The 26,064-nt window shown below is 35.9% G+C and overlaps 1 protein-coding gene across 1 annotated transcript; it reads right to left on the bottom strand.

Moving 5' to 3' along the window:
- Positions 1–795: 795 nt before the first annotated feature.
- Positions 796–25,168, bottom strand: LOC590654 (tyrosine-protein kinase CSK). Its single transcript, XM_030977312.1, has 13 exons — positions 25,058–25,168; positions 15,644–16,067; positions 11,723–11,857; positions 10,478–10,578; positions 9,855–10,074; positions 9,054–9,159; positions 8,205–8,270; positions 7,551–7,653; positions 6,725–6,809; positions 4,149–4,222; positions 2,916–3,111; positions 2,353–2,439; positions 796–1,859 (listed from the first exon to the last, which is right to left on the bottom strand). The coding sequence occupies exons 2-13, from the start codon at positions 15,650–15,652 to the stop codon at positions 1,689–1,691; spliced, it is 1,353 nt and encodes a 450-aa protein (XP_030833172.1). The 5' UTR covers positions 15,653–16,067; positions 25,058–25,168; the 3' UTR covers positions 796–1,688.
- Between the last annotated feature and the right edge of the window lie 896 nt (positions 25,169–26,064).

Raw genomic sequence — 26,064 nt, 5'->3', positions numbered from 1 at the left:
CTTTATTTATAATAAATGTTCATCAAACCTAGTAGCACAGATGGGATTAAAAGCATCTAACACTACATCTGAGTATGGAATTAATATATATTTCTGAGCAGTCTGTGATAATTCTTGAAATTAACTTGACCTACAATCCAATATTGATTACAGAGGTATGGATCCTATTAAACTAAACCCTAGATCCTGTCTAATCATTATCATCATCGTTTAACATCTGTTTTCCCCTCACTGTGTGGTTGGATGTTTCAGTTCCCTTATGGCCCTTTTCAAAGCCTTCCAGTCTTTAGCATCCACCTGGGTGAGGCCAGGGACCCTTTTCACAGAGCCGTTTTTCAATGACAAATGACAAAAATCAGTGACCAATCTGCTGATAACCAATCAGAAGCAAATATTGAACTGGCTTATAACAAAAACTGTCATTTGTCACTGATGACTAGTGCAAGATATGCCACAGGGTTATGATTCATCTAAGTTACGATCAAATTTGAATTCGTCGTGCATCCGCTTACAGTTGAGTAGACAGGGGTGGTTTGAACACACAAACACAGCAGCCACTTTCAACTACATAATTAATTGGATAGAATGCTGAAAGGTTTTACTGAGTGATGATTGGGAATCAACTGATAGGTCTCCACATCTTTGAAACAGTCAAGTTGTAGAACAAATAATCCTGTCAATACAGTCATGATGATTATATAGCACTTAATACCATGACGATTTCTCTTTGCACTTTACAGATATTTTATTACCCCGTCATTGGATTCAGGCTTGCCTGCTCACAATGTACACACATTCTCCACTCCCTGGGGAGCATTCCAGCCAGGCACCAATTCACAGAATCTCACAATGCTGAGCAAACTACAATACTTTCGCATCCTACCGGGTATCCATTTAACACTGGGAAGAATGGTATATGTAGATGAACGTCTTGCCAAAGGACATTAGTGCCGGGCTGGGATTTGAACCCTGTATCTTGTGATCTACAGTCTGGTGACTTGTCCACTAGACCACAACACCTCTATCAATCTACATGTATATGGTTGGTGGTAGAAACAATAATTCTACAACAACTACGTGATACATGTATGCATAACCATTCTAGAAACACTATCATCACAAATATGCAAATGACCCAACTACAGTAAAATGCCCATTGACTTAAATTCCATAAAAAAGGGAAGATTTGAAGGTCATTTGATTATCACACCTGCAATAAATAAACACAACTCAGATACACGGATTGCTTTTTAATGTAGAAATGGCTTTTAAAATAAAATGAGTGTGCATGTGCAATGCCATTTTAACCAGGTCAATGTTTCAAACTCCTTTTTCCATTGTGACCGAAATGTCCTTGTATAGAAACGTCCTGGTATAGAAGCGTCATCCTTGGCCATAAACTTTTGTCACCAGTTTACAGCACGACACCTTTGCCTTAATACCACTAATACTATTGTTCTGCAGTTTGAAATGTAACTCTTCAGATGGTCTTTCAACATCAACAAATCACCTCTTCATTTTAAAAATTCAACCTGTAAGCAATTCAAAGACATGAAGTGCTCAAATTCAGAGCCGACATGCTTGGATGTACAGACGAAGCTAGCGAACAAAAGCTGTGCAGGGAAGCGACTACAGCATACAAAAACATTCCATGAAATGTCTGTTTCTTTGTCTGAACGATCACGATCTCATCGAGACATAAAGAGGTTGAGTTGAGAGCGTACATGCTTAAACGTCGGCCGTTTCTTAGGATTGATATCCCAGCAATCCTTCATCACCTTGTACACATGGTCGGGGCAACCTTCGGGCGACTCCATCCTGTAGCCCTTCTCCACATGGGCAACTACTTCAGATAAGGGCTGTAGAGAAGGATAAGAAAAAAAAGACAACTGTAAGAAGTGTAAAGTAGTTGCGAAATTGGCATAGCAGGTTATATTAAGTTATGTATCATTCTCCTGTTAGTGCCACATAAAAATAAAAATCAGACTCATCGCTAGATGAACAATTCATTTCAACAAAAGAATTTCATCTAATAAGACTAATACAATAAATATGAACTTTTCACTACACATGACATACACTATAATTAGCTGGTGACTGATTCAACTAATAATCAAGCATCTTTAGTATTCTATTAAAGCCCCGCTGCACTACTTATAGCTACATGCACCCTCTATATAGCAAACAATGCCTAATTGGTGCCTGTTGGTCCCCCATGATCCTCTTTTTCTTATGTTAATTGAGAGCTGATTTCATGAGATAACCACCTGTCAGTGACCTTGCAGGGAGGTCTAATTCCCCTGGCCAAACTAGAACAGGTGGGCTATAAGTATTTAGACTTTTATTGCTTACCACACGTGGATATGGCACTCTGCCGAATGAGTAGAGCTCCCACATGAAGATACCGTAACTCCAAACATCAGACATGGAAGAAAACTCCTGGAGTAGGAGGAAGTGGAACAATAATCATACAGTATGTTTCAATGCCAGATAATATGAGAAATCTTAGTAGTCGCTTAGTCCCTCTCTGGTTATTGCCTAAAATATCCGATCCCCATTCATAAAGGCTTGTTCAGAAATGACAAGGTAAAATGCCACAAAAAAACCTGCCATGGTTTTATTTACATGTAAATGAATGACAACTGCAACAAAAGTCGTACACACACTCACTTAGCTCTGCGTTTCAAGAGCTATTAAAGTGAATTACAAGATAGAGAAATGTGAACAAATAGGAAATAGTCCGATATAGAGCCATTTGAGTTTCACTGAATTGGTTTCACTAAATTTGTTTCACTTGGTCACAACATGCCATATATGCTTTTGTTTTTTCGCCATATTGTAACCCAACAAGCACTAGCACCAGGTTGTCCAAACTCTGTATATAAAATTGCTCTGGTCCCATAGATTCAACCTACCTTTTTCCTAAGAGCCTCTGGGGAAGTCCACTTGATGGGGAACTTGCCTCCTTCTTGATTGAGTGTGGCCTCTTGGGATAGACCAAAGTCGGACACCTTGGCTATGTCCTGTTCCGAGACCAGGATGTTCCTGGCCGCAAGGTCCCGATGGACAAACTCCTTCTCCTCAAGGTAAGCCATACCATTGCACACGTCACTGAAAGCAGAAAGGATGGAAAAATAACATGCAAATTGATTATGACTTGCATTGAATTGAATTGAATTTATTAACAACACACCACAATAATGACCGTATATGAATAATCATACGAAGAATAATACAAAGAATGATAATAAAACAAGAATGCATTTAGACAGAGATCTGCATACCATTAGAGTGAAGTTGTTAATGGGAACTAGAAGTTAGCACAAGTGCTAGTCAAGCCTAGTTCCATTCTTTGGCAAGAGGTTGTTATTGTCCTTTTTTTGTTTGTTGTCTAAAGCCTTGGTTGTACATGTCATAGTAACCTCCCCCACCCCATCCCCCCTCCCCGAAAAAAAGCTACGGCAAATTAAAGTGACGTAGGCAAATACACCTAAGATTTCTATATCTTCTTACACACAGGTAACTGAGCATGTGCAGTGTCCTTTGCCGCACAAAGATGCCATTAATTTACAATTAATTTTTTTTTTCATTTTGTGGTGTATCTTTTAAGTGGTCATAAGTTGGCAGGTGATCTTATTGAAACAATACATGGGACACCAATAAAAGAAAAGATGATGGAATCATAAAAGTTATTTTGGTACAGCACTGGTCCAATTACAACTTCCTGATCCAAAATACTTTACAGTGTAATATTACACAACCAATGGATTTAATTTCAATTCGTTACTTGCAGTGCATTTTATCTATTCGCTTGGGATCATTCCAGCCCTTTGCTATCTTACAGGTAGGCTTAATACACTGGCTAATTTAAACCACAATATCTTCCCATCCTATAAGGTAGCCATTTATAAACCCGGGCAGAGAAAAGCAATGTAAACAAAACTGCCTTGCTGATGGATCGTTAAATGTACAGTCATATCTGCTTTAGCGACCACTTGTGTAGTAAGACCCCCTGTCTATAAGGACCGCATTCCTTTAATATGGTTTCTCATTGAAACCTGTACATAAAGACCACCTGTCTAACTTGAGGACCACTTTTCATGTTTCCCTTGAGTGGTCTATATCGGTGTCACTGTATATGTACTTACCTGGCAAATTTAAGTAGATGTCTTGCTGTGATTACATTTCTTCCTCTCGATCTAAGGTAGTCCACAAGATTACCCTATAATGGAAAGCATGATTAACACATTAACACATTTAAACTATGCACAGCCAGGAATACATAAAAGTCTTTATCTACATTATTCATGTGAATACGTTCAGTTATCAACTAAATTATTCATACCCTTAACAAGTTTTGTAATTGTTCATGTATGTCAAAAATTGATTTGTACCCATTTACATGTATGTTTCTTGAAAATATGACATATTAAAGGTACTATGTCCCATTTGCAGGCCAAAAAAATGAAAAGGTTAAATTCCAACGGCATTTGAAATATAATACTAATTTAGAACTTCTCTGAAAAAGGTAGGGCTTGAAAATTTCTTCAAGTGGGAAAACAAGGACTATTAGTTGTCAAATCGACTTAGGAGCTATAGAGCCAATAAGTAATAGTCTCGATTTTCAGACCATTGTACCGAATGGTCATTGGTTTTATGCTGCGCAAAGATTCAATCAGTTTAATTTTGGCCATCACAAGAAGTGGGTTATTGATGTAGACAAATGCTCATGTACCCTTTACAGCTCATTTTGTGTATGTTATTACCAAAGAAGAAAAAAAGCCAGTCAGTCACTCAATAGTGTCTGACAGTGAAGTCTAGCAAGTAAACAGGTTCCCTTGCACAATTTGAATATTAGGACACTGCTAACGTTTAAATTTCACAGATAGGACAGACATGACATATCCATAATTCCTGCAAAGTTCTACAGAATTTGAGGTTGGCTGGAAAAGGGACATACCTGTAGTATCTTTAAAGCCTACATCTAAAAGTGTTCAACACAGGCCCTAATTCAGCCAGTCCACCTTTCAAATGTATGTAAACGTATATCTACATGCACTCTGTTCAGGTCATTTATGATCTTGGAAATTAATGAAAACGGAAATTCAATGTTTTCTAATTGAAGTCCTTTTCTGAGGAAATAATCAATGTCTCACAAGGGGCACTCATACAACAACTTGATTTTAAAAATGAGATTTCCTGCATTTTCAAGGACTGTGCTCTTTGAATCACGTTCTTACATCTTCTTGCATGTCATTTACACTACGCATCTTGAACAATTTCAAGTACTATACTATAGGCTAAATAATACTCTGGGAATAATCGTGTATAGCATCATTTCAATGTCCTTGTGTAAAAATCTGGTTAAAGATTTTGAATTGAACGAGCAATGCTTTTCTTAGATTTAGACACAAAAACAATAGAAGAAACAAAAAGAATACTTTTCAAGTTTTCACAGAAGGCTCAATATGCCATCCTACTATATATCCATAGAACAGGTCGCTTCAAATAAAACAAGAGTCCTCATTAATAAGGATACCTACAAGTAAAGTAAAATAAGCCTAAAGTACTTCTTTTCCCTCTCGCTTCTTTAGGAGAAGAAAAGGAGGAATGAATTAAGAAATATATACCAGTATGTATGTATGTATGTACATGTATATAGGCCCTGTATATTGGAAGAAAAAATTTCATATTTTATGCATAAATACTAACAAAAAGCCCACTTTAATGTTTGCTTACAAATAGTGATAATGTGATAAGATGTGTATAACAATTTACTTGAATGGATTGGAATTTTGGTTTAGGAGCGCCCCTGTATGATGTGTCTCAATTTAGTTTTTTCCATGTTTCTGAGTGGTCTAGGCACCGTGCGTTTCAAAATAAAAAGATCACTGCGCACGCACGCCGAGAAGCCTGGTTCAAATCGGGCAAAGCTAGATTTCCATGCAATCGAAACCGGGCTGACCAGATTAAACGTTTAAAAAAAGCAGAAATACAAAGTTGTAAACCATCCAGAGACTTGTTACTGATTAATTAATTATATCATTACAAATTGTTGTTCTCAGTTTTCTTTATGGATAACTGATTTTTTTATAAAACTGAAGCTATGGCGTATATATTCAATACTGAATAAACGCCATTAAACTAAACAAACAACAACAACAACAACAAGAGAAACTCAATTAAAATAAAGAAATGTGTAAATATAAAAAAAGGGAATATGCAACTGATGATGTTCTTTGACTCCTGGGAAAATGTGCTTTGAACCATTACTATTAATACTAATTATAATAACAAAGCAGATTTGTATAGTAGATAGCCCTCTCTAGTCCCAATGTACTTTAGACATAGAGAAGGAGACAATAGTATAGCAAAAGCAAGCAATAAGATATTCCTAAACTAATTAATCAACTTTAATTGATGTACCAACAAATATCGCAGTCCTATTGTATGTTTCATATCGAGGGTTCAGTGACAAAAAGACTAAAATCCATATTTTGCCAAAATGAGTATTTGATATCAAAATGTTCAGAAAAATGTGGATTTTCCAGGAAACACAAAGACTTAATTCCACCCAACACCCCATTGAAGTCAATAGCTAGTGAAACATGGACTTAACTCCTTAAGGCCCAAGTGCTCAGTGACACATAAACTACTTTTTCTCAAGATGGCAAAAATGGAGTAACGTCTCTGTGTCACTGACCCCTCGGTATTTTGATCTTACCTTAGACATGAATTCCAGGACAATATAGAGAGGGTTTCCAAGCACTACCCCTAAAAGCTGCACCAAGTTGGGATGTTTTAACGTCCTGGAGAAAAACAAGGCAAGGACATTTCAAACAAAGGAATTACAGTGTAGGAGTAATTTTTGCTAAATCATTCATACATCTTCCACATACAAAATTAATAACAAACTTGCAAGACTCGCAAGTAAGCAAGACTTTTTCTTTGCTGTGATTTCAAGTGTTTATTTTCGTTGAGCTCATGCAAATAACATCAACTTGAAAAACTTTACCCAGCATTGTACTGGTTATTCGAAGCAACCCTGGCACAAGTATGGGGAAAGTCAGACTTGTGTACACTACGCTTGTGTATGTGTGCATTGACTAATCTATGCATAAAGTGCTTTCACCTTCATTTGAAATGCTTAAAAACCTTTGAATCTCTCTTCAAGAGAAATTGATAGCTTCAATAGAGTACACCGGCATGAACTCCACCAGAGCAAAATACTTTTTTTGTGATTGATGGCCTTTAACCCAATATCAACTAGAGATTTTGTCAAAATGCCCTTTCACCTTTCTGGAAGATGTTGCAATATTGCTCTCATTTTGACATTTTTCTGAATAATATGAAACGTGTGCTATTTTTCTATGCAGAATCCTACTGTAGACATCATAAGGATTAGGCACGTATAACATTATTACGGAAGACCCTAGAACGGATACTATAGCGCGTTGAAAACGGACGAAAGCGAACGGGCAGTTTTGGACGGTTTAGTTGTTAAAGGGTTAATCCACATTTGGGCGTATGTTTTGAGCCTGGATACTCACGTCATGACGGAGGCTTCTGCCAGGAATGCTTGTGCGGCTGTACTGTTATCTTTGACTTGCTTGATGGCTACCTTCCTACCTTGGTAGGTCCCTTGGAGCACATCTACAAACAAAATCAAGAGAAAAATAAATAAGAGTTAATATTAACTCCTTCACATATTAATCAGTCAGAGTTATCAAACACAAGCTATAAAAAAACAAGCCTCCATTAAGCATCCATCAGTGGCGAAAATCCTCCAACGACAAGGAAAAACGCCATAAAAACCATTAATATACATTTAGAAGGTTATTTCATCAGGTGTCATCATAATCCAGGGGCCATGTTGGTGTGAAGGTTAACCGTTATTAAAGGAAGTGATAAAGTATTAATAACTTATCTGTGATTTATGGCCAAATTGTAAAAGGCACTATACCTATTCATTCAACCGGTTATTTCATGTTTACTCTCATACCTACAATACATAAAAAAGAGACCTAATTGTATTGTGCATTATAATTTAAACACGATACTGAAACAGTGTCCAAACAATGTGACTTGTCTTCTGACTGTATAAAAAATGTATTTCATACAAAAATGCTTAGAGCGATCAAATGAGCCCTTGTGATTCCCTGAAAGCAATATCATGTTAAATTTATTTTGAATTTAATACTTACCACCAAAATTTCCAGCTCCTATACATGAACCTAGATGGATATCTTTGCTGTTGATGGCCCAGCCACCTACAAAATACACATCAGATTACAATAAATAACAATCACATTGTATTTGCACTGTACCTGCAGAGGTAAACCATATATTTGCTGAGTAAACACACTATTGACTTTGTCAGATAGGGCATGACTGAAGAAACTACTCAAAAGGTGCATGTACGGGTAGATACATGTAGTTGTCAGTACCGGTATGTCATTATTACTCAACAGGACATCATTTCTCATTGCACAATGCTATCATATTTCTCACTTCTAATCAAATAGAAATTATGTAAAATCTAACAACTTAATTCAATGATTTTTCTTCCTCCTTTCATTTAATTTACCTGAGATTCACATGCAAACAGTCATTGAACAACTTTTTTTTTAAGGACAAAAATAGTAAGAGTGGATAGATTCAATAATGATTTATTCATGACTCATGCATCATTACATTCCCCATGAAGAGCAGCTCAAGGATGGACAGATCATGTCTGAACACAATGAATTGGCATGACTATTGGCATGGCCATATGCTCATGTAGGCAAGCATGAAGCTATCATTTTGAGGGAGATTGATAAAATGGGTTTGTTCACCAGGACAGTGCAAATTGTAACACAAGATAGTCCAGAATACCTTTATTAACTTTTTCTTTTGTACACATACTGTACATCCCTCAACAGTGCATGATTTGACAAAACTTGTCCAATTTGGTATTATTTGTGTTTGTATGGGTATAAAAGTTAATCAAAACACACAGCTAAAATCTGAAGTTGTTCAACTTATAATGAAGAATGATGTAATGGGCTTACTCTGTATAAATGCATTTGAGTCGACCGATAAATTGAGTTGTCCCCCTTTCTTTGGTATAGATTTGGTCAGCCTTGCACACAAGCCGTCTGCTTCACTTTGGTAATGCTACAATATAGAATGTTAGTAGATTTGTTGGGATACCAGGGGGGTGATTCACAAAGATCCTAAGTTGAACTTATCTCAATTAAGACTTAAAAATTACGGAAAGCCGGTAGCATCTACAAAAATATTTTGTAAAAGTTATTTTAAAAGGCATACCCGGTATAAAAGTGTTGATTCAAATCATTTGTATTACTATTATCAAGGAGATTTCATGTTCTTGATGTGGAATTTATGAAAAGTCTAAAATACTTCAATTTTTGCTTTTGAATGTATTTTATGTTAAGGTTACAAATGGCTCTCCATAATCTTTAAATCCAACTAGAGTTAAGTTTGACTTAGGATCTTTGTGAAACACCCCCAGAATCACATAAATGCACATGTGGGGGTACTATAATTCAATTAGTTGAGAGTAAGACCAACATTTGTTGATAAACTTGCAAACACTAATCTGTAGTTACCACAGGACTGGGTAAGAGTTGTACAATAAAACCATGCTTTAGGTGTATGCATTAAACTGCAAATGAGAGAGATTTATCTTCCAATCAATTTCACCCAGAATGTATTCTAAAGTAAATACATGTCAACCTAATCAAACTAGTGTTTCATTCAAGGCAATATGAATATAATCATTTATCTTACAGCTACAGAGCATTGTAATGTTTTCTTAGAGTGGAAAGGGGCGTAAAACTATCACTTACCTCTACAAGCTTAGTGAGATTCTCAAAGAACTCTTCGCTGTCGATGGTGAGTTTGTTCTTCTCGTAGATGACCCTGTAATGTTCGACCTTAGTTAGGAAGGCTACACACAGTGTGTAGTCCCCAGGGTAGTTGGTGCTCTCTCGCACCAAGAACAGACCATCCTCCCGAGGCTGCAGAAGGTCTTCTGCTTGTTCTCTTGTGATTTTACCATGGAACCATCTAAACATAAAAAAACAAATAAGCTACAGTGATGGTGAATCCAAGTTTAATTTATTCCAATTATTATGATAAATAATAATATAGCAAATAATTGTATCAGATGTTTAGATTGAAGAAACTTATTTGATCATTTTAGTTTCATAATGGGGTGTCGCCTACCTGAGTGAAAACCTGTTCTAGACAAACATAGCGTTTTCCTCGACAAATTCGAAAAAAAGCTCTCTTTATCAAACATATGTCTGAACGAAAACCACTTGCAGAAATCTCCTTGAAGCAGATGATGATAACAACAATGGTAATAAATATTTAAGAAGGAACACAAGCTTTTCGTTGTCCAACAATATTGGATGGAATATCAAAACGTACATGTAGTGCTTATGGCACTGAAATGGTAATAGCTTACGGCATAGTTTGTAGTTTGACTCCTTCTCGTTTCTTGACATAGTTGGCTGGTATCATCCCTTCCGAACCTTGTTCATTCTTTGCCTTGTACCAGTTAGGATCCTGTAAAGTATCAATAGAAAGTACATACAGTACAATGAACCAAGGTTGTTTTTTTTTCATGGAGAACAAGGAGGGCGGTGCTCAATAAATAGTTTATTTTACACAATTTCCATCATTAAAAAAAAAAATCAGAGACATTAGTGGCACAGCAGGAGCAGGGGGTATTTTAGTAGTGTCAGGGGAGGGGGGGGGGGGGGCTACTCTCATTTTTTAATGTTGAATACAATGCTCTGACATAAAAAAATCTCTGACAATGCTTCATTGGTAGAAGTGGTGTCAGGTAGGAGTACAATCATCTGCGTTGTAAACAGTGGTAGATGTACTTCCTTGTCAGAGCTGCATGTGTATATGGTTTTCAATGATAAGACAAGGGCAGAGCATGGTATGGATATAGACATGTAATAATCAAACTACATGTACGTTGTTACAGCAGTTTTGAGCTATGGTACACAGGCTCCCGTTATTTCAAGCATTATACAGTTGTATATGTCTACACCTTTTCATCATTGTGAACATGACACATCATTATGTTTAATGATTTTGAATTCACGATGCCAAGCGCAATACATTGAAATGAAACCGATAAAGAAACAACAAGGAAGAAATACTCTAAACGATTTGTTTCAGGGCAGGTCCAAGCTATTTGGATTGTGACGTACAAATGTAGGAGACATTCAGAGACTTTAAACAAGAAATAACAACAGATGAAATTATTTATATGGCTATCTGTTGGTATGAGTCTGTGGCTATTATGGGCTAGTTCATGTAATTATTATTGATGTAATTAATGTGCTGCATGGCATACGGTTTGCAGCGTCCCGTACGTCACGCAGCACATTAATTACATTAAGAATTAATTAAAGAATTGGTCAGAACTAAAAATTTCCACAAATGAACTAGCCCATAATAGCCACAGACTCGTACCAAAAGATAGCCATATAAATAATATTATCTGTTGTTATTTCTTGTTTAAAGTCTCTGAATGTCCCGTACATCACAATCCAAATAGCTTGAACCTGCCCTTCAATGTACTAAATAATGTACAGTATCAGTACATGTATATACTTGTAAGTCACAACTAATACATACATGTATATATTCATTACATGGTTTTAAAGATTTGTCAAAGAAATAAACTAATCACCTTTGTTGCTTTGATAATAGTTATGACCTCTCCCTTCCTGAAGGAAAGGTCATCTGCTGTTGTTCCTTTGAATTCAAACCTAGCCAGACACTCTGTCCCTGGCAACCAGGACATACCTGTACTATTTGTATGTGACTGCAAGATGAAAAGAAAAAGGAGAAGGGAAAGATGTAAACAGTAGGGCAATTCCAAGGTAACGGAAGGACACTCAGACAAGATTTTTGAACTTCAGGTTCATACTAAAAGAAATGTTTTATTAGTATGTATTAAACTATGGGGAACAAAATGTGTTTCAGTCAAGTGGAAAGCTTCATCAACTTCACAAAGTTTGGATAAACACTAATTAACTGGAAAAACCATGTCCATTTTTATGTCCTTCCGTTACCGAGATAATTAATATGCACATTCTTAAACTACTTAACTATAATGACAATTTTTGGGGGGAGAATTAAAGGCACTTATATAGGTATTATATCTGTACTGTTTCACATCTTATACTAATAAAACAGTTCTTTTAGTATGAACCTGAAGTTCAAAAATCTTGTCTGAGTGTCCTTCCGTTACCGTGGAATTGCCCAGTATGTGATTACAGGATTAAAACAAATGGATAGAGATAAGCATTACACTCTAAGCTCGTCTTTATCAACCTGAGTTTTCAAAATAGCACGTTGTTTTTAATGACATGAAAAACTCGAGACAAATTGGCATTTCACTGATGATTCTGTGACCTCATTTGCCTCACTATCCACTATTTGTTTTCATTACATGTATATATTGATAATGTAAATTTCCAATTTTCCCCCTAAAAATCTTATTTCCTCACACCAGCAACCAGGATGCACTAATATAGAGTAATTTTTTTTATTCTGTTAAATCATGAAAAATGTGAATTTTAATAAACTATTTATTTGAAAATTAATAATTATGAAACAGTATTCCAAAAATACTATCAATTTTTCAAAGTTAAAAAAAGGTTGTGAAATATCATGCATGCAATATGATACAAATCATATAACCTGGGCAAAGGCATAGGGAAATCAAGTTCTTGGGGATAAAAAGGGAAATTAATGGGATAAAAATAAGAAAAGCAATTGATATATAGTGAGACAATGAAGTCACAAACTGATAAACAATTCCACAATTTGTGTCATGAATTTCATTGTTCCATAGTTTTTCATACTTTAAAAAAAAATTCATAACTTCCTTATTAGTGATCCGATTTCCTCAAACATTTTTTTGCTCTGTTTCTCCTGTTTTTCTGCATCTATTGAAAGCAAGCTTTTTTTGGAGTGGACTTAGCCTTTCAAGATAGAAAGAAACGGGAAGACCTCTTCCTCTCTCTTTATCCCTCCCTCCCTCCCTCCCTCCATCCCAATACAATCAACATGAAATCTCTACAATTGTTGCTCATTTTCCTAGAATTTTTGATTTCCTGAACAGGTGTCTACAAACAGCGTTCTATTTTTAAATATAACTGAGATGGTTAAGATTTCTATAATGTATTGATGAATACATCATATTGATCTATTCTTTTTGAATGAAACTGCGAATCGTAAGGTCATAGAAACTTTGAAGACAATGGATTTTAAAAAAAAAATCTTTGGAACATGTGCATGTAGACCTAATGTACAGTGTACATGCACGCTACCTATACAATGTACATACTGTTTGGAACATGTGCGTGCGGACTATGTACGCTATCTATACAATGTGTACAATATGTATATTTGTGTTCTGCATACAATACGTATGCTTGTTATATTTTGTACTTTTATCAAATATAAAAAATATACTTTTGCAATGGTTCTGGCAAAGTTATTAAAAAAAAATTTCCCATGTTCATGTACCAGATTATCTCAAAATGTCACATTCCAGTTCTTGATTTTCAGAGAGTATTTTTCACAGATCAATGTTTACCAGTCACAAAGAATGTAACTACCGGTAGATATCGCAACAAAATGTTACATGACCCAAGTTGAATTTGTTTATCTTGTCTTCAAAATAAAATATACATGTACTTCACCCCACAGTCCCCATAAGATAATTTAGGAAAGTTGAAAATGCACAAATATCTGCATAAATTCCTCAACACTGCAATAAAAGCTTTCTTGATCTCTATTTTTTTAAGGTCATATTTGTGTACAATGCACATTATAAAATAGAGGGCAAGCCTGGCATATTTTTCACCCAGCATGATATTTACACACCACCAGTCTACCACTCTCAATTCTCTAACATCAATGTTTAGGGTCATGCAGTATTAAAGCCTGTCCTCATCAGCTCAAGATTGCCAAATAATCTGCTATTTCTGATTTGGAAAATAAGCCTGAAGTTACAAATCGCATCTTAATCAGCTTGAGACTTGACCTTGAAACAAAAAACTCGAGCTCGAGCTCGAGAAATTAGCTCAAGATATTTTGCTCAGCGTTCGCACATAGTGCAAGTCTTCGGACTGGCGAAGTCGCACTGTACGAATAGCGGGATATCTTGCAAACTAGCCCAAGATATCTTGGGATGATTATCTCGACCAAATATCCCGCTAATTACAACTGCGGGCTGAAGAGGACACAAATTAGCTGGATAATTTTCGATCAGGATAGTTAAAATAGCGGGTTATTTGGCAATCTCGAGCTGATGAAAACAGACCTAGTGTATATAAACCAGGAAGATGAGGAGGGAATTCACTCAGCATGAAATACCACTCATATCAGGGCGATACTTGAACAACAAGATAAGGAGAATCTTCCATCCTTGAGGCGGGCAAATTGGCAACCTTGAAGACAGAAATATTATTGCAACGCTCGGATGATTATTGGCTTATCACTCAGTAGGCAATCCGATTTCAAGTGACGGTTCAGTTCATAAGGTGTAACCGGATAGCATATGAGGCCAATATATCTAATTAAAAGGGATCGGATATGTACATGTCTAGGTATTTGTTTATGTTCACTTGGGAATCGAGTGGAAAACGCCCTATAGCCTGATGTTGCAAACACTGCATGTACCTGTACATGTACATGTACATGTATGAATAACATTAATGCAAATGATATTGTTTTATTTACACAGTGAAATAAGATCCCATTTAAAAGCTCATATACATTTCATTTATCACCATTGAAAAATAATGATCATGTGATACAAATATATGTAAATCTTTGGCATTCAAGATACTGTACAATGCTATGGAAGTATTTCCTCCTTGTATTAGAAAGTGTGTTGGATATACTGGTAGCAGGGTCTGAAATTCAGAAAGGCTGGTAATCACAAGATTCCATAATAAGCTAAGATTATAAATGGAGAACTCTGGGCGAAACAACATTTCTTAAATGATAAAAGCAGAAAACAAGAAGAAGAAAGAAAAAAGAGTGTAAAATAACATAAATTATGCACATCCCTTGTCCATTGGCATACTTCCTGGTCTATTATTTTCTACTACATAATGTAGAAATGTATAGAACCCATTGTTAGCTTTATTTTTGTTTTATTCTTGATGTTTTAAAATAAACCCTTATCATATGACTAAGAACTTTAAAAAATGTATATATTTGCATACATGTCTGCAATGTACTAATACTACAGCCCATTCATTAAAACAATGCAATCCCATTGCCCAAAGCATCACTGGTCCTAGGCATAATAGACCCGTTTACCAACATATTACAAATGTGCATACTCGTAAAACAAAAAATGTTCTTGACCTAACCTGAAAACTTGCCCAATGCTTGCCTGACATAGCAACATGTAATATATATATGCAGACTGGATTCTGAGTATTATAGTTCACATATTACTAACAGGTTAATGGAACTTGTCACTACTGTAGGTCCCCGGGAAAGAACCATCTATAAATTGTAATAAGTTAGTAAAAGAGTCTATTGGTGAAGTCAAGCCTAATGACAGATGATAAGAAATACTTACATTTGACATGCTGCCTGCTGCACGTCTGCGATGGCTGTCACCGCATCAAACTCCAGATGGATGCCTCTTCTGTCACTCTCCTCCGTCACTCATGAGCCCAGCTCACTCCTCCTCTCCCTTCTTCCTCTCTCCTTATCTCTCCTTCCTTGTCTTTGTTTCCCTCTCCTATCTCTCGTTCCTTATCTTCCTTTCCCCGTCTCCTTATCTTTCTTTCCCTCTCTCCTATCTCTCCTTCCTTGTCTTCCTTTCCCTCTATCCTGTCTCTCCTATCTCTCGTTCCTTAAATCTTCCTCTCCCTCTCTCTCTATAATCTTGCTCCCTGTCTCTGTGTCCTATGAAGCACCCTCCTCTGTTTCCCTGCAATGCACCTAGAACGCACTCAACTTTCGGGCTTCCAGGCACAGCTTGTGATCATCGAACCAACCTGTGTTTGAGGAAAGAAAATAAACAAGATGGGATAAGGACGGAGGATGCGGTAGGCATGACAACAGCAACATTCAGGTTTCTGGTGAAGATTTTTTAAACTGTCCCTGCCTATAATATTAAACAATCTTTAAATATATTTTTGTAGATACTAGAGTGCTTAGCGTGACTATTAGTGTGCTTTTAAAAATATTATTTGTGACTACCGGTACATACATGTAATTTATGGCATGTCAATACAGAAAAAGAATCCTGGTCATATGACTGCACATACATGTACATGTATTGAAGACAGACCAACGTGTTTCCTTTAACTGAAGTCCGAAACAGATCGTCCAATTATGCACAGATCAGCAATATCAATCAAGTACAGATTGCGTGTATGTGTCCAATTAGACATCCAAATTCAAAGCTATTGCAGACTGTATTAGATAAATGTACTTGTGGTTAGATGTGTACAGTGTAGATATTAACATCTTTTTATTATCCAACTGAACATATTTTAGTAATTAGTCACCAACAAGGTTTCCCATGCTAAATTACTGTACTTGAGACAGGACCTAACAATGATGTACAAAACATGTGGGTACTTGTATTTTAGGGCTTCATTTTCTCTAAAAATTTAAGTACCGGTAAATGATAACTCAAAAAAAGGATATACATGTACAAGTACTTAAAAAACATTTTAAAAAGGTGTTGTGTATTTTCAGAACATACATGTAGGTAAACATGAATATTTAACATTTAAATCAGCCACAAAAAAAAAATTCAACAATTTTTACCCTTCAAGCTGCACTGCTAAAGCTATGGTAATTATGCTGCATTATTGAGCGTTTTGATAAAGTACATGTAGTGCTAGGCGCTATATAAGCAAATATAATTATTATAAATTCATTTAACAAACGAAAAATGTACAAAAACGTCTACCTCATGTGAACCTTCAGAAATCTAGCGGAAAATTTTCCAGAAGCCGGAAATCAATACATGAGCTGACCTCACTAACTTTGCGCATTGATTTTTGGCAAAGCAATATAATCGCTCATTACGGGATGGAGATATCGACAATTTATGACAGGCTGCAATCTCCCAGTGGGATTAACCTCCATCTCAATGTAAATTATACTGCACTTGTACGTGATCTGCTTCTAATACAGACTACCGGTAGTCATCTTATTAGCATCGATGGGCATATGATTTTGAGTGTCGGTATCCAATCCATGTGTTTCTAGTATTCATATCATATGGGTCAATCACATGGTTCTATGCTTCCACCCTTTTACACATTAACATCTGGGGCTATGAGCCTATGACTCAGAAAAAAAATCAAAGTTTTAGACAGCACAATACATCTACAATAATACAGAAAAAGACACATAATTGGAGGGAATTTATGCTGTTTCGATTTTAAAAAACATTGGCAGGAAAAAAGAATGATTCGTCTTTCTCTTTTATACCATGTTTCAGTAATATCAATGTATTAAAACATGCTTATAATTACATGTACATGTACAGTGTGTATCCTTTTCAAAGATATTTGTGTAAAATTCAAAAGAAATATCAAAATGAAATAAATATACTATGATCATGACAACTGCTTCTTGCAAATATCCGGAAGAGGTGTTTTTTATTACTAAAAGCAACATTTGTAAAAACAATGCATCGTAAATGTAGAATCTGAAGTACATGATTGACGAGAGAACGGATGGTTGTTGATTAATCGATATTGAAATACATTCATGTATGTGAAATACAATGTATGTTTGCAAAACAAAACACTTTGAATTTGAAGTACAGTTCATGTCAGGTCTTTATGGAATTTAACAATTGATGTTGACAAAACTGCAGTTTTTTGCAATGCCTCCTTTCACACATTCACCTCTAGGGCAATCCAACATTTTCTCCTGCGATAATCACTCTGCACTCCGCATTGCCAAAGACATAGGGTTAGGGTTACTGAACTTCAATTAGGCTTTAGGTTATGTTTAGGTTTAGGATCAGCTTACAGTCAGGCTTTGGTATTGTGGGGTCCAGGACTGAAGCGGTCATTGCGGTTAGTGTAACAAATTGACCATAGTCTCCATTGTCACCAGAGCATGTGTGGTAACATACAATCTAAAGTTTATCTACAGTGTACACATACATTAAGATAATAGATGTAGATGGACACATACCACCAAGCAATTAACTCTAATTGGAAAATACATTAACTATACGTCAAGTCTATAATCAAGCCCCCACTATAGAACAAAATACAATGGGTACAGGACATGTACATGCATTTGTTAAGCATCATGTACATGTAGATTTGCAATTTTAAATTTTAAATTTTAGCAATGCTAAATGGTCCACAGGCTCTGTATTTTTGCATTTCAATTGACAAAGGTTTGGGTTAATTGGAAAAACAAGATAATGAGGTATGTTCATGTATAATGTACATTCAAACCATACTTTTTGTTTTGTTTGTTTGTTGTTTTCTTTTCTTTTTATATGCATATTTTTTGCTGCCTTTTGCAATTTTTTCTCAGCTACTATTTAAAGGTACTATGTCCCTTTTGCAGCAAACCTTAAATTCTGTAGAACTTAACAGGAATTATGAATATGTCATACATGTCCTATCTGTGAAATTTAAATGTTAGCAGTGTCCTAATATTCAAATTATGCAAGGAAACCTGTTTACTTGCTAGACTTCACTGTCAGACACTATTGATTGACTGACTGGCTTTATTTCTTCTTTGATAACAACATACATAAAATGAGCTGTAAAGGGTACATGAGCATTTGTCTACATCAATAACCCACTTCTTCTGATGGCCAAAATTAAACTGATTGAATCTTTGCGCAGCATAAAACGTATGACCACTCAGTACAATGGTCTGAAAAATCAAGACTATTACTTATTGGCTCTATAGCTCGTAAGTCGATTTGACAACTAATAGTCTTTATTTTCCCACGTGAAGACATTTTCAAGCCCCACCTTTTTTTAAGGGAAGTTCTAAATTAGTATTATCTTTCAAATGCTGTTGGAATTTGAAACCTTTTCATTTTTTTGGCCTGCAAATGGGACATAGTACCTTTAATATTCAAAAGTTGACTATTACCTTTAATCAGACTCGAATCAGGCTAGTGAGAGCCTGGCTATCTATCAGCTGCATACATGAATGTGTGAGAAAGTGGTTCTATTTATAGCGGTTAACTCACAACCAGGAAGTATTGCACGAAGAGAGACAATTTAATCCAAGCAAATTGAGCACCCATTTCCACTCCTGATCGTGTTTAATCCAACACATTGCATCGCCTGCTCGAGGAAGGATGAATGTTATAAGTGTCTGGAAACTCGAGATCCAAATCAACTTGAAGTAACTAAGTGTGTAGCTTTACTTGACAGTTCTTAAAAGTCTCCTGCCAAAAAAGTATGAATAATGCATATTGACTATGTACATGTATACATGCTCAGTGTGAACATTTCTATGTAAGGTCAAACTTTAAATTGTGCTATGGTGTATTAAAAGGAAATTAAATATATATATAACAAACATTAATTACATATTTTCTGTTGACCTGCCCCCATCCTTTTCAATGACATTATCTAGTCCGAATGTTTGTTTTTTGTAAAACAAAAGAGATAAGATTCATACATTTGAGTGAACTTTCTTGTAATGTACAAGTTAAATTAAATAAACACAGCTCTGTCTTATATTATAGCCAGTTACTGTACCCTTGCTTCCAGTCAATCAAAAATCTTTGTACAATCAACAAAGTTGCAAATTACGTGAATTTAGTGTGTACAGTAAAATGCTGTGTATCAGTAGTTGTGCTCTACATGTACATTAAAATCAAGTATAGAGATTGACATACTTTAAGTCAACTTAAGAATGAACCTACTTCTTTTATTCAAATTATCCATTGATATCCAACAAAAGACAGTATGTATGCAAGAAAACAGCTTTTATTTGAGGTACATAACCGTTCATGCAGATTTTAAGTATACACAATGGCAGACTCTATCAAAATACTTTGAAGTCATTGTTGCCTATAAATACACAAAAGCCATTCTTTGAATGCCTTCTATACAATGAAATAAACCTTTGATTAACTGGGCTAATTGGATACTTTGTGAGTAATGGACCAAAAATTTGCTCAGTCCTATTCATTGATTTACAGGTACTACATGTACATGTATGTCATACCACTAGAAGGGTAACCTAAAATTTGAAACTATAAACAGTATACAAGTACTCTGTAAAAGCATCATGCAGACTTTATTATATTCTATTTTTTATCTCAAATCAGAACCTACAGGTATGCTTCACATTTATCCTTGTTGATGTCATCTCATATTCAATGACATTATTTAAACAACAACTACTTACTGTTACTTTGTCATGTACTTCATATCTGGGCCCCTTCTTATAAAGAGTTGCGATTGATCCGAACCAACCGCGGATATTAAATGTAGCAAGTCCTCTTATCAACCGCAAGCTTGCAGTCTCCTATCTCTTACCTACAGAGTTGTGATAAATATCAACTCTTTATAAAACAGGGCCTTGGTCATGGCCTATTTGCAAAAGATCATTCTACCTGGGTGAATCAAGAACTAACATGTACACTGTACATGTAGTTTCCTTACTGCATTCATTACACATTATGTACCCAGCTGAAGCAGCAGACCTCAAATATCATGAAACTATAGGTTGGGCAGGCGCACCCTACAATAATCATAAGTATTCAATTGTTACAAATAAGAGTTCTACCCACACGTTCCTTAAAGTTAATCTATTTGGAACAAATTTATATAGCATTTGGTTGGGTCAAATTTTACCCAACTATTCCCACTTCATTGTTTCCAGCTCCTTAATTGCATATCTTTAAAAATCCTCACCCACCCCTTGTGACTAGTCCATCACTCAAAACTTCAAATACCTGAGAGGAAAACAGCAGGCTGTTACCATGTACATCCAGCTTTAGTTTGTACCTGTATTTAATCTAAGGTACTGTAAAGCAATCCCAAAACGTTCCAATATGATACATGTAGCTGTAAACTAGTCTACTGTAACTTGCAAACAATGGACTTTCAAGGAGGCGTGATAGCTCAGTGGTAGAGTAATGGTCTCGTATTACATGTAGGGACATGGCAAAACTTTACCTGGACCACTCAAAAAATTATTTTAAAGGTAAAGACCAGTTATGGTCATGCGATTGCATTGTGAAAGAAACGTTTTTGATTAGATCAGAAAAGGTTGATCATCTAGCATCTAGCATCTGCAAGGTTCTGGAATCATCAAAATGATAAGAAATTTGGCCCATTCTTCGTAAAGTTACAAGCACTATACACAGAAAGACGTATATGGGGCTACCCTATATCTCTCACAGACCATGAGAGAAACAAATTTACCAAATATATGAATTAGTAGCCGTTTTCCCTGCAATTTTTTTATCATCATGTATTAAACAAAACATATTCTTTCACATGATTGGTAATGAGAGCTTCCATTTCATTTTTTGAAATTGGGGCGTTTCCAATACTGGTCTTTACCTTTAAAAGCATGGATTTTTATTATGAGCAAGCTGTTCAGCTAAATTTAATTCATCATGGGCATAGAGATTTTCAAATGTGAAGAGCCTAATGAGTGGGCATATGTGCACCTGTGTGATTCTGTATTATTCAGCTAAATCTTCTTCCTTTTAATCACTGCATAGTTTCGCACTGAATTCACAGCCTTTGGTATTGACTCCGTACACAGTATCTGCCATTCATCAGCACCTTACAAGTTTAGTTTCATATGTCTGTAATTACAGATAAGAAACTGGGAAAAAAGTACATGTACTGTACAGGCAATAAGGAAGTAAAGAGCGAGAAGAACAGATTGTGCATGTGGTCACCGAAAGCCTTTCCCTGATTAAATAAATGAGGCATTTCACCATGTACATGTATCCTTATTGATTGCCTTAATGACCCAATTAAGACCGGTACAGGGTGTATGTAAATTTGTCACAACTAGTATGGTATTCCTCTGTTAATATTTTCTTCTTTTAGATTGTACTTGTACATGTATTTCAGAAGTTGTATTTTATCTGTAAATTCAAGAAGAATTAGCTTGTAGCAGAGATGTTGAATATTTCCCAATAAGCATTATTTATTTTAATAATCCTCAATAAAAACTGGTACATGTACCTTTGAGAAAAAGAGAAAATGAGACATGGAATATGTGGTCAAGGGTATATTGAATTTGTATTTGTTTGTTTGTTTTTGTCTCATTTTGTTTAATTCAAGGCTCTTTTCCAATCCACAGATAATGATGTAGTAACCAGTCAGTAACCCATACTGAAGAGGAAAAGAATTGGATAAATAACTCAAAAGATAAGCATTGGCACTCCTAAATCGGCAACAATATTATTTTTGCTTTTCTCTTACTTCCTTCAAGACTTCCTGTAAGTTTAATATGTATCATTTTATATACTCCCCAGGGTGCGGAGCATGTGAACTACCATGTGTAGAATAGCAATTGAATCTAATGACAGGCATAATCATAATTGCAATGTAAAGCACTTTTAACTGTATGAACACAGCATTATTAAGCGCTATACAGATGTGACTATCGTCATTAAATTATATGTTATAATTGTGATATTTGTTTGCGTCTTCTTTTTGTGACTTAATGATTGCCATACTCATAAATTGGTCAGACATAAATATAGACATTTTCTGAGATAAAAGTTTCATAATATTTTTTAATTCTATGACTGAAAACTGACGTTGCTAACTGAGACATTTCACACGAGGTATTATATAGTTTGAAACATCACAGAAAATGACTACATTAATTTGTACACTTTTCTCTATGGAAAGATTACTTTGAATGCAGTCTGACTCAAGTCCATTACATTATCATTGTTTTTAAACATTTCACAGCCATGAAATGGTCTTCTTGTGGCTGCAAAATCTGAGTGATGAGGAATTAAGGATGAGGAATTAAGGATTAGCATCAGTGTATGTGGAAAATTGCATGTACATGTACATCCATTTCTTCCTAATTACTAGAAAGAATAATTAATCTTGAAATAAATCCTCACGATTCCTAAAATAAAGATAGCCTATTGTCAACAAAGAATTGATATGTACAGGCTTTTCTGAGGGTACCACTGGTGTCATTCAGCAGAAAATCCACAAAATGTGATATATTCTTTTACACATAAAATTACAAGTTAGTATGAGGAACACATAACAGTACTACAGTACATGGACAGTGACCTTGATTAGAAAGTTAGATAGATGGCTAACTCATCCATCACCAGGATAGTAGAGTGAAGTTACTACATGCACATTTGAAAACAAGTTCTACAAACATCTACCGAAACCAGAAGCTTTTGCACATTTTAATTTTTGAGTGGTCCAGTCTCACAAGTGTTTGAGGCAAGTACAAAACAATTGCATGATAACACTTACTGTAATCTATTGTATGGAAATCACAAAACTAATTCGACTGTGGTCAAAAATTTATGTTATATTGTGTATACATGTAGTAATATTGTGTATAAAAATATGTAGTAACATATTTTTTTGTATCTTGGTTTTATATTTTCTGAAGATGACATACTTTTGTGGAAAAAATCCGCGTAAACAAGGATGTCTTCATAAATGCGAACAAATCAGGTTCTAAAAAATGTGTATCTTTTTTTCTTTGGCGCTCTGCGGGTGTAGGGTTCCCCGATCTGTGCGCTGGCAATCCAAAAAAACGGATTCCGCATAATGAAATACCCCCAGTTCACCTTCTTTTTTATGAGTTCTCCGTCTTCTCAAGGATTTATCACTCACAACATGAAAGTCTCTGTACAAAGTCAATGTGAAATGCATCAAGAAAATCATTACAGTATCCGTTTTTCACTTTGCTAACGCGCGGATCGGATATAAGAATCGTCCGCAAAAAAGTGGACAATCCTTATTCTTGAGGACGCATATTAAGGCTGCGACAGGTAGTCGAATGCTCGAGTACCCGCACGGTTGACAACTACTCGGGTACAATTTCTCGTACCCGAATATTCGGCCGCAAAAAAAAAAAAAAAAAAAATGTCCAGGCCCACGCTTATCCGTGCCAGGGAGAGCGGCAGCCGCTGGCATGTTTCCAAACTCACCTTTCAGAAACTGGGACCAAATGTCCAGATTTCTGTTTGGACTTGGAGGAAAATGGATTATTCTGCCATCTTTGGTTTTTAAAACAGCATTGTTTACTGTTATTATTCTTATTAAATCGGCGCCTTCAACTGCAACTCGAAGTAAAATTGCATGCATTTTTTGGTGAGGGACCTGGGAAACTGCCGAGCGGTATGGTAGTGGCAAAAAAAATCAAAAATCAAAAAAATCAAAACATTTTTAAAAAATCAAATTTTTTTTTAAAATTTATAAAAAAACATGGCGTCCGAATATTCGAGTATTCGCTTGTGAGCCTGGGAGTGTACTCAGGTACCTTATTACACTGTTGTGCACAGCCTTAAGGCATATGTCAGCGTTTACGACGACAATCTTATTTTATGCGGATGATCCTTATTTTTAGACCAGCGCCTCTACTGTCAATATTTTAATTTTCAAAATTTTGTTCGCCGAGATTCGAGGCCAGACCAAGTCAAGGCCAGGTCTAGGCCTAAGCCATCACAAAGACAATTTCTTCACAACACGACAACAATAACCTTTTTTACAATGGCAGTGGCAGATATATTTAATAACAAGTCACTTTTTGGAAGGACCTTCCCTTCCGCAATGGCTAAGAATTTAATTTTGGTAATTTTGGTCACGCATGCACATCAGTCATAATAAAGGCACCCACTTTACAGCACAGAAAATCAAGCACATGGGACCAGGCTAACCCTTTTCTACCTGATATAGAAAATTACATTGCATGTTTCACGATAATGCTACCACAAAACAATACAGGCAACATTAAAATGATTCACATATTATTAAAAATATCGAAATATAATAATGATTTCAACTCTTACCTTTAGTATGAGTTCTAAAAGGTGGATTTTGATTGAACTGACTACTGGGAAGCCGGAAATATCATCAGCCCAAGATGTTGATCGTTCACTGCAATCGCGGGTATCGGTTAGTCACGACAATGCGTATTGTTGATGTTCAGTGCACCCATCCACAAATGGAATAAAATATAATTTAAAGAAAAAGAAGAAGACAAAAATAGCTGCTCTAAATTGTCCTGAAACCAAAAGGACCTTCCCCTGGACACTCCCTATTTCATTTGACAATATAGCCCTAGCTACTTCGGACAACTATTCTATTCGAAAACTACCTCCTGTGAAATTCAAGCATCCAAGCATCAATGATGCTATGGCAGGGCCACACGTCCAGATAATAATTTTTTTAGTAAGACATTTTTTTTTGTATACAGGTGAGACAGGGACCAGCAGAACACCCCTTTCCATCGAAAAAAACAAGTGGCTAAGGCCTAGACTAAAATCATTCGCAGGGGGGGGGGGTGGCAAACTTAATTAGCACCCTCCCCCACTCTCTCTCTCTCTCTCTCTCTCTCTTCCTCTCTCTCTCCCTATCACTCTTTCTCTTTCTATATCTCTTTCTCTATCTCTATCTATCTATCTCTATCTGTCTATCTATCTCTCTTTCTCTCTCCCTCTCTCTTTCTCTCTCTTTATCTCTCTCTCTCTCTCTCTCTATCTCTCTTTCTCTCTCTCTCTCTCTGTCTATTTCTCTTTTTCTATCTCTATCTATCTCTCTCTCTCTCTCTTTCTCTCTCTCTCTCTCCCTCTCTCTTTATCTCTCTCTCTCTCTCTCTCTCTCTCTTCCTCTCACTCTCTTTCTCCCCCTCCTATCACCTTTTCTCTTTCTATATCTCTTTCTCTATCTCTATCTATCTATCTCTCTCTCTCTTTTTCTCTCTCTCTCTCCCTCTCTCTTTATCTCTCTCTCTCTATCTCTCTCTCTATCTGTCTATCTCTCTCTCTCTCTCTCTCTCTCTCTCTCTCTCTCTCTC

The sequence above is a fragment of the Strongylocentrotus purpuratus genome, unplaced genomic scaffold, assembly GCF_000002235.5.
Source record: "Strongylocentrotus purpuratus isolate Spur 01 unplaced genomic scaffold, Spur_5.0 spur5_scaffold_9, whole genome shotgun sequence".
In the NCBI taxonomy this organism is placed as follows: Eukaryota; Metazoa; Echinodermata; class Echinoidea; order Camarodonta; family Strongylocentrotidae; genus Strongylocentrotus; species Strongylocentrotus purpuratus.
This window is presented reverse-complemented; position numbering and strand designations above follow the sequence as displayed.

What these genes read in the sequence shown, in the direction of transcription:
- LOC590654 (XM_030977312.1), bottom strand. An exon ending in TCCTGGAATTCATGTCTAAG is followed by an intron (nt 4,223 to 6,724) that starts GTAAGATCAAAA and finishes TTTCCATTATAG; the next exon opens with GGTAATCTTGTGGACTACCT. An exon ending in CATCTACTTAAATTTGCCAG is followed by an intron (nt 3,112 to 4,148) that starts GTAAGTACATAT and finishes TTCTGCTTTCAG; the next exon opens with TGACGTGTGCAATGGTATGG.